The sequence below is a fragment of the Chrysemys picta genome, chromosome 4 (assembly GCF_011386835.1).
Source record: "Chrysemys picta bellii isolate R12L10 chromosome 4, ASM1138683v2, whole genome shotgun sequence".
NCBI classification, from domain to species: domain Eukaryota; kingdom Metazoa; phylum Chordata; order Testudines; family Emydidae; genus Chrysemys; species Chrysemys picta.
This window is the reverse complement of record NC_088794.1, coordinates 24,167,498-24,180,688: the sequence shown is the minus strand read 5'-3', so window position 1 is coordinate 24,180,688 and position 13,191 is coordinate 24,167,498. Positions and strand designations below refer to the sequence as shown.

At 45.4% G+C, this 13,191-nt stretch overlaps 1 protein-coding gene across 1 annotated transcript in view; it reads right to left on the bottom strand.

Moving 5' to 3' along the window:
* BLTP3A (bridge-like lipid transfer protein family member 3A) overlaps positions 1–13,191 on the bottom strand; it is a 66,089-nt gene that overhangs the window by 20,915 nt on the left and 31,983 nt on the right. The window contains exons 2-9 of the mRNA XM_065591687.1: positions 10,068–10,230; positions 8,749–8,787; positions 6,917–7,008; positions 5,523–5,712; positions 4,822–4,962; positions 3,910–4,080; positions 1,846–2,023; positions 160–246 (exon numbers count right to left, since the gene is read on the bottom strand). Coding sequence (XP_065447759.1) covers positions 160–246; positions 1,846–2,023; positions 3,910–4,080; positions 4,822–4,962; positions 5,523–5,712; positions 6,917–7,008; positions 8,749–8,787; positions 10,068–10,230 — 1,061 coding nt within the window. The remainder of the gene's footprint in view (positions 1–159; positions 247–1,845; positions 2,024–3,909; positions 4,081–4,821; positions 4,963–5,522; positions 5,713–6,916; positions 7,009–8,748; positions 8,788–10,067; positions 10,231–13,191) is intronic.

Here is a 13,191-nt window from a genome sequence, read left to right as displayed (position 1 = left end):
TGCATTGGATTAGCCCTGCAAAGGGGATTCAAGTCACAAGACCTCTCTGCACAGCCTTCCTCGCAGTCTGCCTCAACCCACAGTCTTGTAGCAACACGTTTCCTCATAATCTCTCTTTTTATCCTCTTCATGAATGAGGAAAGAACAAACTCTCCTTACCTGTCCAGTGGAAGGGATAATAGTCAAAAGCCATTCTCCTGAAGGTGAGCTGCATTGCACCTCCCATCACCCCATGCTTTGAGGAGCCTGTGGGAAGACAGAATAAAGAACATCTGCATATCAGCTGTGCAAGCCAAGTCCTAACTGAGGGGAATTCAGAGCAACTTTGCATAACTCCCTGAGTCGCTACTGTGCCAGCATCTCCCTTTGGTGTTAGGGGGCACTGCACTGCAAGCGGTACTGGAACCTTCTTTTACATGAGACACAAAATCCTGCGCATTAAAGGATCCCACAGCCCTTTTTATACCAGAAGATGCCAACCTGGGGCCATGGCTAAATTCTAGTTAGAGTCATTACTTTCTCTCTCTCTAAAATTCCCCTGAGATTTCAGCTGGCTATATAAAGTGGTGTTCTCCATGTGCTGTCCTGAATGGCTGGTAAAGAATTGATAAGCACTGCGGAATAGTTGCCACATTCCATTCTAGAGGTGACCGCATTTCTGTGATGTGTGAGTAATCCCTGTATACATATTGTACAGTTGCAAAGCATTTTGGGATCCCATGGCATGAAAGGGGCTATATAAAAGGATACCATTTTAAGGTAAGATGCTGCAATCATTATACTTCCTTTTAGGTTTGGCACCATCTCCCATGATCATCTAGGCCAGGAAACAGAATATGGAATGAAACTGACTAACCATTAGTACCATCAAGAAAACTAGTGCACCACACACAAAACTGCAGAGCACCCCGGCAGTTACGGTTCTCACCACTATAACCAACAATATGGTAACAAAATAAAGAGGACAACGCAGCTTTGGGCTGCATATGCTGAGGCTTTAAATCACAGGGTTTATTACCAGCCTGTTCTCTCTATATGGCTCTGATGAAAGTCCAGCTGGAATACTGTGTGTACTGTAGTTCCAGGCATCTCAGCAACAAGAAAAGGAGACAAACTGGAGCAAGTTCAGAGAAAAGCAACAGTAATGATCAGAGGGCATTGAATTATGAGGAAAGATTTATAGAAATAAATATCTAGAGCTTGGCTAAGGCACAACCAAGATTGCAAGGAGAGCAGGGGACTGGAAGAGGGGCACATGCTACTTCAAACAGGGAGGGAGAGGAATCATGCAGTATGGCCCACTGGGATAAACTAGGAGGAATGGGATTAAAAACAGGAAAGGCCAATTTTAAACTGAATTACTGGGAAAGCACTCCTGGCAGAGAGATCTGCTAGACTGGGGAATGGTCTTGCAAGGGAAGTGGGGAAGCCCCATTGCCTAGCCCATTTAAAAACTAGGCTAACTAAATTACCAGAAAATAAATGGTAAGGAACAATCCCATACTGACCAAGTGAGATGAGGTATTAGACCATCTAATCTACCTCTTCGGTCGGTGACAGATTGTTCCCTATTGCGTATTCTCTAGTGCTTTGTCCAAGCCAGTGAGAGGACTTCCACTCCTTCCCCAAGGAAGCTACACCACTCATGCAAGTCTCCTGGTACTCAGCACAGTGTCACCCCACAAAGGTTGAGCCACTAACACCTGCCTCACTGTGATATGCTAACACTGAACTAAGAAGTGCAGAATTACATGAATGTGCACATGTGAAAAAGTACCACCCCCCGTGATCTGGTTAATTTCTTTCTCCTCCAGACTCTTCCTAGTGCTGCTCTTGGTCAGGTACCTGACTCCCGGGTGTGGCTGTCATCACAGATGTGCAGGTCCAGACGGGAGATGAATAGGTGGTAGGAGGACTCCTTCATGTCATACTTCTCAAAGTACTGGCTGATGCTGCTTGCATTCAGACTGCCTCCAAATGTCTGGGACCAGGACTGGTGGGCACTAGGAGCAGGTGGTGGGGTCTAGAACACACAAACATGTTCTGCAGGTACCAGTACATCATCAAAGGAAAATAGGGAAGCAGATTCTAGTGCACTGGAAACAGCCTAGGTTTACACCCCACAGTGGAAGAGCCTGAATAGTGCTCCCCAAATGAAAGGCCTTTGACCAGTGGTTCTAACACAGCATGTATAAGGAAAAAGCCAAACGTAACTGAACAACTAGAACTTATGATTATCAATTTGATCTTGAGCTTCTGTTTCTGCAGACACAGACTTTGCAACGCTTAATTCTATTGCAGTGACATCAATTGATTTATAATCAGGGGAGGCACAATGTCCAGTGGACGGGGTACCAAACAGGGAGTCAAGAGATTTGTGTTCTATTCTAAGCTCTGCTGTGACACCTTGGGAAGGCTCCATGCCTCAGTTTCCCAATCTCTAAAATGGGACTAATGATGTTCACTTATCTTTGGAAAATGCTTTCACATCTATGGATGAAAAGGGCAATATTAGCATTATTATTTAAACTCCTCTTAGCCTTATCTCACTGCACCGTTTGCAAAAACCGTCTCTCCTGCAGTTCCTGCTATCTGGAGAAACATCCCTTTTCTCACCTCATGCTCTCTGGCTCTTTGCAAATCTCTGCTGAAAACATCTTTCATCCTTTGCCTTGTACCCCTTAATTTCACTTTCCCTCTACAGCAGTTATTTAAACATCTCTCTGTTATTTAATTTCACTGAGTATTTTGCAAAACTTCTTTTTAAAAAAACATTTGCGAGGGTAAGGGGGGGGGCGGGAGTTCAAGGGCTAATGATAGAAGGAGGGTGTGAGAAACAGCTGGTTAGAGGTTCTGAAATACCAATAAGCTGTGTGTGCTGCAAACGAACAATACAAACATCTCTGAGCATTGGGAGCCCCCTTGCAGGATAACGGGAAAAAAAATAATGATCCTGAAATGGGATGATTGTGTTCTCCCCTGAGCACCCCGGATCATGATAATTTTTACAAGGTTGGAGTGCCCCCCATGTAGATTTTTATTTTGAGAAAGAAAGTAGGAGACAGGAACTACCTAACAGAGGCCGAAGAGATTATTTCCAGGGTATATTATCTGTTATTACCAAAACAAAATCAATGGGCCCCTTGACACCTTGTAATAGTCCTGCCTAGAGCAGAAGTTCTCAAACTGTGGGTCGGGAGCCAAAAGTGGGTCGTGACGCCATTTTAATGGGGTCGCCAGGGCTGGTGTTAAACTTGCTGGGGCCTGGGGCCAAAGCCAGAGCCCCACTGCCCAGGGCCAAAGCCCAAGTACCACCACCCAGGGTTGAAGCTAAAGCCCTGGGCGGCAGGGCTCAGGTTACAGGCCCCCTGCCTGGGACTGAAGCCCTTGGGCTTGGGCTTTAGTCCCGCGCCTGGGGTGGCAGGGCTTCGCAAGCTCAGGCTTCAGTCCCCTGCTTCTGGGGTTGTGTAGTAATTTTAGTTGTCAGAAGGGGGTCGCAGTGCAATGAAGTTTGAGTACTGCTGGCCTAGAGGATCACAGAATTTTCCATCTTTTTCCCCAGACCGATTCTAGCCCATGACCATTTAAAAATATTCACTGATGCTTTGTGGTGTTGGGTGCAATACCTTTAGGTCATGTTTTTCTCCCAGTGGTGACTCCATACCCATGTGTGCCTAACCTTGCATCAGCTAAGCTTTTAGAACTTCTCCCAGTGCTCACACCCATAAGGAGTGTTGATGGGACTTTTGGGAAGCTGCACAGATTACAGCTTTCCTACCTCTTCCCATCTCAGAGAGACCACTTGGCAGCAAGCACCCATTTGTATGTGTATACGGAGAATCCATGCTGCCTTTTCCATGTCTCTTCCTTTTTCCCCAGGATGTTCATGCTTGGGTGATGGCTGCTTACCAGGACAGGTTCTGGTGCCATACTCTTCCTCTGCTGGGCAGATTTCTCCATGGCTTCACTCAAGGACTCTGCATACTTCATCATGGCTTTCAGCTGAGAGTCTGTCAGCACCCAGAGCAAGTCGTCAAGGAGGAACATGAGCTTAGATGCCACCACGTTGCAATCTTTGGTCTGAGCCAACCAAAGAGAAAGCAGGGAGTTTAACATAACGATTTTAACCTTACACATTTATTCTTCAGGGGAATTGTGGACTGTAGCAGCTGCAAAATGTGCCACTTTAGAAGTCATATGTGAGAAAATAGGGTAGAGGGAAGCCATTCATCTAACTGACAGGTGTCCAGGGTACCCCAATATTATTCAGGGGGAGCTGTTGTCTCAACTGAGCACCAGGCTAAACAAATCCGTCTCCACCTAAGGAGGCATGTGTCCAACTGCACTAAAGGAAGGAGTGGAAAGCAGGAGGTTTATTCTTTCTAATTGACACTTCATCACCTTTCTCCTTCTCCTGTTTATAGTACAACTAAGCCTGGCAGTGATTTAAGTGCTCAGTAAAAGAGGACACAGCACAATTGTACATGAATGTGACTGAGGATTATTCACCCACTTGCCCTGCTGCATGCATTCCTGAACTAAGAAATGAGCTGTTCTGAGTACGCAAGATAAGAGCTCAGCATGTACCTCTATGAAACCACAGAGCAATACAGCATCTAGGGCTCTGCTTTTGTGGAGAAAAAGCACAAGCACTGAGAAGGGAAGGCATGTGTACCTTCACCAGACACAGGAATAATTATCCCTCTCTGTGCCTCTTCTCGGTTCTGAGATTCAATTTAGTAAGGACCTTATTCCTGATCGGGGAGATGCAATCAGGACTTTACCATGCAAATCATTCCTGCTATCAGTGAAGATACTCACCCTTCTCTTGAGAGAAATTTGGATCCTGCCTTGATTGGTAATGAGCCTCAGAGGAGTGGTAGTGGGATCCTGATCACCACTGTCAGTGGCATCTGCCTCTATCCGAAGTGTCTGCCAGGTGAGCTCTTTAAATGTCAAAACCTACCCAGAGAGAGAGAGAGAGACCAGGAGTCAAATAGGAAAATGCTGAGGATTTCACCAACTTCAAGACTTTAACGATAGATACGTTACACGGTAGCAGCGCATAGGCAAGAAAAGAAACAGACTTAGAAGTGGGGAAGGAAGAGACACCATCTTTCTTCTGGGATCCCTGTAATAAATGGAGGAGCTGCCCTGGGAGCATACAGTCCTTCCTCTACAGTGCAATCATAGCAGAGACTAGTGAAAACGTATTGATTGCAAGGGACCTCACAGCTTCTCCAGTTTTTCATTCTCCCAGTAAGGAGATGCTAGGAAGAAGTGTGATAGGGGACCACTGGCTATGGAAGAGTTCAGAGCGACTCCACTTCCCAGTGGATGCTTTAGACTTTGATGCAGAGGTCACTGAGGTTCCTTATAGCCAACCATACTGAGACCATGAGGTGAGAATTCAGAGAAGATGAACGACAGCCCCAAATCTGCCAGACCCTTCAGGGACCATGGGAGAGACCTAAATGGGACGCCCCCGAATGCTGCGTCTGCCAATGCAGAGAGGGTCTTACCTCTCCTCTATGAGCGTCAGTGATGCGGGTGAAACGTAGGTCGCTCTGCTGCCAGTTGGGATTCACGCTGTATCCTTGGAGCTGCCACAGTTCAAAAGAGGCGTGGAAGGCCTTGGAGTGAATCTTGATGGTGATGGAATTGACAACAATGAGCATTCCCTCCACAACTTTTTCGGCAAAGCCATACTCGCTGTAAAGAGAAGAACCCTCAAAATCATCATTCTATAAAAAGGGGCCCCAGTTCAGGCTGACCCAGTTGTAATAAACGACTGTCACAAAGAAGACCTAAGGTTCAGAAGCAGCCTAGCTCCACAGAGATGGGCTACCTCCAGGAGAAGTGCCATCACCTGTGCTCTAAGGCACCCCCTATTTGACAGGCTAGCCTCAGCCCTGGTTACAACTGAGTGTTCAAAGTCATCACCATGGTAGGCAGGGACAGAAGAAGAAGAGTAAATGATGGAGCAAGGGGTGGGCAAAGGGGTGCAGTGCACATGGAAGCTGAAGTTCAACTCCTGGAGTCTGCCTCTCACTCCCAAGGCCAGAGACAGAAATACTCCTGTCCCACACAACACTCCGGCGAGCTGATTCAGAAGAGACACGATTGTTAACGTAGCCACGAAGGAATATACAGCACAGTACAATGAGCAGAATGTGCTGAAACTGTTAGAGCTTCTGGGGCAGAGCCTCAGTGGGCTTGGTGTCTTAGCTCTGTCAATGGACTTCCCAAAAAAATGAAAGCTCAACAGCCCAGTCAGGCACAATACAGTACAGAGTGAATATGGGGAATGCTTTGTGAGAGAGGCTGTTACTTGTTTCTAGCCTGGAGGGGCAACATGAAAGCAGGAGCTGAGTCAGGATGGGGATAAAGGAGTGGTCAGGAGAGAAGCTTGGGATGGGTGCTGGGAAATGTGATGGAGCACAGCCAGAGGAGAAGAACACAGGTACAGGCCAGGCAGGAATTTCAGTGAAACTTTGGAAGCAAGGAGAAGATTTAGGTCTCTGCCAAAGATGAGGGAAATCAATGCAGATGTTCAGGAAGTGGGAAAGAGAGACTTTGCTAGAGTAGCAGGAAAGGATGGGGAGATGGGCTGCAATGAAGGAATCTTATTCACTGCTTCCTAACTGGAGGCTGGGAGCTGCAATGCAAAGCCTCTAGGGAACATGGCTTAAAGAAGCTGGGCAGTCTTAAGGATCTAGTCTAAGTCAACCCTGGCCAGCTGTACAAACTTCTGCCAAACCCTATCCCCATCTCACAGTTGGAAAGGCTGGGAGAAAACAATTCCTCTTTTTTATTGCAAGGCTCCTTCACTGTTCAGAATGGACAATCAGGGGTGCCTGCCCAACACAGATAATACAATGTCAAAAAACTAACTGTAGAGTTAGGGGATGCCAACCTTTGACCTGCAGCGAGAGCAATGGGAGACTGTCCATTGGGTGGCCGAGGCTCTTCACAGGTTCGCATCTCCACCTCCACCTTATCCAGGTACTGCAAACACAGCAAGGAAGAAGTAAGCATGACATTAAGACTCAGGATGAGCATTATGGCCCTAGGTTTGAAATACATAGGAGGTCACTGGAACTGCTGGGTCAAATACCAACAAGGTGGACTCCACCTTCCATCATTCTCAGGGAATTCACTGTGTGTGGATGGGTATTTCAATTGAGACCTTAAAAACCAAGGTCCCATCTGCTCTGCATGGACATTGAAAATCTCACAGGGTGCTTTTCATAAAAGTAAGGGGGTTGGCCAAGCATCCTTGACTAAAGTATCTATCTTTCTCCCCATTTCAACTCTGCGCCTGGCAGGTTCCCTCCACTCTCATGCAGCACTGCTGCTGATCCCTGTCATACCCCTTTGCCTGCAGCCCCTATGCAATTTCTACAGCTGGTCTGTAGCTGCGTTTGTGCAGCCTCTTCTTCCCACAGGCCCCAGAGACCCAATACTTCCTGTCTACTCCAGGCAGGAGCATGTCTAGTGTGTGGAGCTCGGCACAGGCGGCTGGGCAACTGCACACAATGAGGGTGAACTGCGAGTTCACCATCAAGTTAGGAGATCAGAAAAAAGCATTTAAAAAACCCATGGGGGGTTTTCAAGGTGGGGTCTGGCTTCCAGTCTCTGAGAGTGGAGTTTAAAGTTGTGGCCAGAGCAGTCACTGTTATAGAGAATGGAGCATTGTGGGACAGCTGCTGGAGGACTGTGAGGGTTGATACAGGTCATACAATATCTATGCTCGCGCATTGACCTCAGTAGGTGAACCATGGCTCTATATCGTTCGGGGGAGATGATTTGACTGTGAGACTAACGGGTGCTTATATCAGCTGGAGACAAATTTGAGCATAGACACACGCACAAATAGGTCGACACAAATCGACCTAACTTTGTAGTGTAGACCAGGTCTCCGAGGTTGCTGCATTTCAGTGCTAAAGTACACACAGTCCCCAAAGTACTTTGAGATCCACTGAGAAAAATCTATCACTGATTTCACATCTACTTGTAGAGAACACTCTTATTATACACTTGAGAGCAAGTTTAGCACCCTGGGGCCAGTGGAAATGTCATCTGGGCAATTTTCACCATATCCCAAGAATTTGTACTCTTCCCTAGGGCTAGCCAACAGTTGACCATAGGACAGCACAGCAACCTCAGAAAAGGCCTTAGGGTACGTCTACAATGCAAGAAAATCCAACCACCGTAAACCCCATGGCAGCCAGTCTCAGAGCCTGGGTCAGCGGAGTCAGGCTCATGGGGCTCATGCTACGGCATTAAAAATACCACTGTAGACATTCCCTCCCTGGAGCTGGGCTATGAAATCCAACGAAGGGGGTAGGTCTCAGAGTGTGGGCTCCAGTCCCCCTCACTGGGTTTCAAAGCCAGGCTCCAGTCCAAGCAGAAACGTCGATACACTGCTATTTTTAGCCCCGTAGCACGAGCCCAAGTTAATTGGTCCGGGCTCTGAGACTTGCTGCTGTGGGGATTTTTTGCAGTGTAGACATACTCTTAGAGACACTTCTATGAGACCTGGGTGTTAAAAAAAAAAAAACATTCACATCTCACCTGACCTTAGAGAAGCCTCTGTGCAATGGGCTGGATTTGATCAGCAGCTGAGATGTTATGTCACAAAAGCTTCAACACCTCTAGCAGTAAGAACCAATTGTCCCTTTGCAGGAACAATCCCTTAGCTAAGATTTATTACAAAGAAGGAAGAAGACTAAAACAAAATATTACCAGACAAATCGGGTGCGTCTTCAGTTTCGTCCACTGGATCTGTAAAGACAGAGCTCGAGTTGCAGAAGGTGCCTCAGTATGCATAGGTTTGAACGATTTCAGGAAGACACAGTCGAGCCCTCCTGAGATCAACTCACTTAAAGTCCTGCTGTGCTCTCAGAGTTGATCACATAAAAACAGCACTGTGACAATACAGGTTCACTGTGTCTCACTGACTCCAGATCAAATGGGCTCCCACAGACAACTGAAAAGATGTTCAAACGACCTGCTGTGTAAGCCCAGGTTGGCTTTTGTATTTCAGGTGGAGTCTTTTCCTTCTCATGCATCATTACCAGTAATATATGCTCTGCAGCCCAAATTCAGATTTCACTTATGCATGAGCAACTCTGTTGTCTTTAATAGGTTTGCAATCAATTAATTCACGCTGTAACTGGAATTTAGTTTACAGTTCTGTAGATTATGCTCAAACCAGAATAAAATCCATTTTACCCCCACTGACCTGTGTTTGCTCTGCAGTTCTAGGAGGAGCAAGAACTAATGCTTGTTACTAAACTGAGCAGATCCAACTCTGAATACATACAGGGAGCAGTTGAGATGAGTAAAAGGAGGCCATTTTTACTGTCATTTGGCAGAGCAGACCCACACTTTAACAGAAAGTCTTTTCCATATGCTAAATGCTTTTCCAATAATTTAGTGTAACTGTGTCTAACATCAGCTGAGGTTAAAACAAACAACTTCTCATTTCATGTCAACTGAAAAAATCCATTTCTTGACCCAAAAAGCACTTGGAACAAGATTTTCAAGATGAAGAGGCCCATTCTCTGTGCACAAGTGCAGCTGTGACTGCATGTGCAATTACTGCAATTATACTAACAAGCCAGGTAATTGTGGGTGCAGAGGGCCTACCAAGTCGTTTTTCACATGCTTTTACCCAATTTGCACATTATTTCTGAAGTCTCCATTGCTGAATATGTGACCTTTAAATAACAGTTCACTGCACAGAAACTCATGGCACAAGCAGGTTTTCAAAGAATTTCAATCTGCATTTATTTACACTTTACATTCCTGTTTCAATCCAGTTTGGAGGTTCGTGTGAACAGTCAGGGCAACCTGGGATGGCTGTTTCACTCTTTCAGCATTAAAGAATAAGTCAGGGGCAGGAGGAAGGGGCAGGATATGCCTCAGGTACCACAATTTTATTTCCAGTTGAGAAAGCTGACATCCTTTATCAAAAGCCCCAGATAACATCAAATGCAGACTGACATTAAGTGGGCTGTATTGTGTTTGGAGGACACCATTAGCACGGTATCTCAACTCACCCGGATGGAAGCCTTGTTACAGTAGACACGGGTGATCGCTAGCCAGGTGGGCAGCTCCAACACATTCTGCAGCACCTCTTCATCCAGTTCCAGGTTGGTCAGCTGCCCCTGACCTTTCAGTGTGCTCAGGTTGATTTTGTCCGGAGAGAGATTCTTAGTAAACCTGTGGAGAAGAAGAGTTAAGAGGCAATATGACAACAACTTCATAGACTCATAGATTCTAGGACTGGAAGGGACCTCGAGAGGTCATCGAGTCCAGTCCCCTGCCCGCATGGCAGGACCAAATACTGTCTAGACCATCCCTGATAGACATTTATCTAACCTACTCTTAAATATCTCCAGAGATGGAGATTCCACAACCTCCCTAGGCAATTTATTCCAGTGTTTAACCACCCTGACAGTTAGGAACTTTTTCCTAATGTCCAACCTAGACCTCCCTTGCTGCAGTTTAAACCCATTGCTTCTGGTTCTATCCTTAGAGGCTAAGGTGAACAAGTTTTCTCCCTCCTCCTTATGACACCCTTTTAAATACCTGAAAACTGCTATCATGTCCCCTCTCAGTCTTCTCTTTTCCAAACTAAACAAACCCAATTCTTTCAGCCTTCCTTCATAGGTCATGTTCTCAAGACCTTTAATCATTCTTGTTGCTCTTCTCTGGACCCTTTCCAATTTCTCCACATCTTTTTTAAAATGCGGTGCCCAGAACTGGACACAATACTCCAGCTGAGGCCTAACCGGAGCAGAGTAGAGCGGAAGAATGACTTCTCGTGTCTTGCTCACAACACACCTGTTAACACATCCCAGAATCATGTTTGCTTTTTTTGCAACAGCATCACACTGTTGACTCATATTTAGCTTGTGGTCCACTATAACCCCTAGATCCCTTTCTGCGGTACTCCTTGTTAGACAGTCTCTTCCCATTCTGTATGTGTGAAACTGATTTTTTCTTCCTAAGTGGAGCACTTTGCATTTGTCTTTGTTAAACTTCATCCTGTTTAACTCAGACCATTTCTCCAATTTGTCCAGATCATTTTGAATTATGACCCTGTCCTCCAAAGCAGTTGCAATCCCTCCCAGTTTGGTATCATCCGCAAACTTAATAAGTGTACTTTCTATGCCAATATCTAAGTCGTTGATGAAGATATTGAACAGAGCCGGTCCCAAAACAGACCCCTGCGGTACCCTACTCGTTATGCCTTTCCAGCAGGATTGGGAACCCTTAATAACAACTCTCTGAGTATGGTTATCCAGCCAGTTATGCACCCACCTTATAGTAGCCCCATCTAAATTGTATTTGCCTAGTTTATCGATAAGAATATCATGCGAGACCGTATCAAATGCCTTACTAAAGTCTAGGTATACCACATCCACAGCTTCACCCTTATCCACAAGGCTCGTTATCCTATCAAAGAAAGCTATCAGCTTGGTTTGACATGATTTGTTCTTCACAAATCCATGCTGGCTGTTCCCTATCACCTTACCACCTTCCAAGTGTTTGCAGATGATTTCCTTAATTACTTGCTCCATTATCTTCCCTGGCACAGAAGTTAAACTAACTGGTCTGTAGTTTCCTGGGTTGTTTTTGTTTCCCTTTTTATAGATGGGCACTATATTTGCCCTTTTCCAGTCTTCTGGAATCTCTCCCGTCTCCCATGATTTTCCAAAGATAATAGCTAGAGGCTCAGATACCTCCTCTATTAGCTCCTTGAGTATTCTAGGATGCATTTCATCAGGCCCTGGTGACTTGCAGGCATCTAACTTTTCTAAGTGATTTTTAACTTGTTCTTTTTTTATTTTATCTGCTAAACCTACCCCCTTCCCATTAGCATTCACTATGTCAGGCATTCCTTCAGACTTCTCGGTGAAGACCGAAACAAAGAAGTCATTAAACATCTCTGCCATTTCCAAGTTTCCTGTTACTGTTTCTCCCTCTTCACTAAGCAGTGGGCCTATCCTGTCTTTGGTCTTCCTCTTGCTTCTAATGTATTGATAAAAAAGTCTTCTTGTTTCCCTTTATTCCTGTAGCTAGTTTGAGCTCATTTTGTGCCTTTGCCTTTCTAATCTTGCCCCTGCATTCCTGTGTTGTTTGCCTATATTCATCCTTTGTAATCTGTCCTAGTTTCCATTTTTTATATGATCCTTTTTTATTTTTTAGATCATGCAAGATCTCGTGGTTAAGCCAAGGTGGTCTTTTGCCACATTTTCTATCTTTCCTAACCAGCGGAATAGCTTGCTTTTGGGCCCTTAATAGTGTCCCTTTGAAAAACTGCCAACTCTCCTCAGTTGTTTTTCCCCTCAGTCTTGATTCCCATGGGACCTTACCTATCAGCTCTCTGAGCTTACCAAAATCCGCCTTCCTGAAATCCATTGTCTCTATTTTGCTGTTCTCCCTTCTACCCTTCCTTAGAATTGCAAACTCTATGATTTCATGATCACTTTCACCCAGGCTGCCTTCTACTTTCAAATTCTCAATGAGTTCCTCCCTATTTGTTAAAATCAAGTCTAGAACAGCTTCCCCCCAGTAGCTTTTTCAACCTTCTGAAATAAAAAGTTGTCTGCAATGCAGTCCAGGAATTTGTTGGATAGTTTGTGCCCCGCTGTGTTATTTTCCCAACATATATCCGGATAGTTGAAGTCCCCCATCACCACCAAATCTTGGGCTTTGGATGATTTGACTTCCAATGTGTCTGTGTCTCCGTAGAGAAGGGTTATTTTGAGGGTAAATACCTCTCTATTGTTTGCAAAGCACCTCACACACTCAGGGACGAGAGAGAATAGGGACATCATACCACCACACACTGGGCAGACTATTGCATTTCTATAGTGCATTGTGTGAGCTGCCCAGCCAGTTTTGCAGTGTCCAGTTAGGCCCCGATTCCCGAACCAACTCCCATTGACTTCAATGGCAACTTGGTCAGTTCCCTAAAGAGTTATAAGTGCATTCGTCACCTAAGTACTATGGAGATTGGCCCACTATAAATACCTAAGAGAGAGAGAAAAGCAGTTTTGGTCCAATATTTCCTTTTTTTTTTAAATAATAAAGCGTAAGAGGGAGAGAGGTCACAAAATGATCAGACATCCTACCCCACAGAAAAAAATCTTCATTAAGCTCGAACTGAGGTTG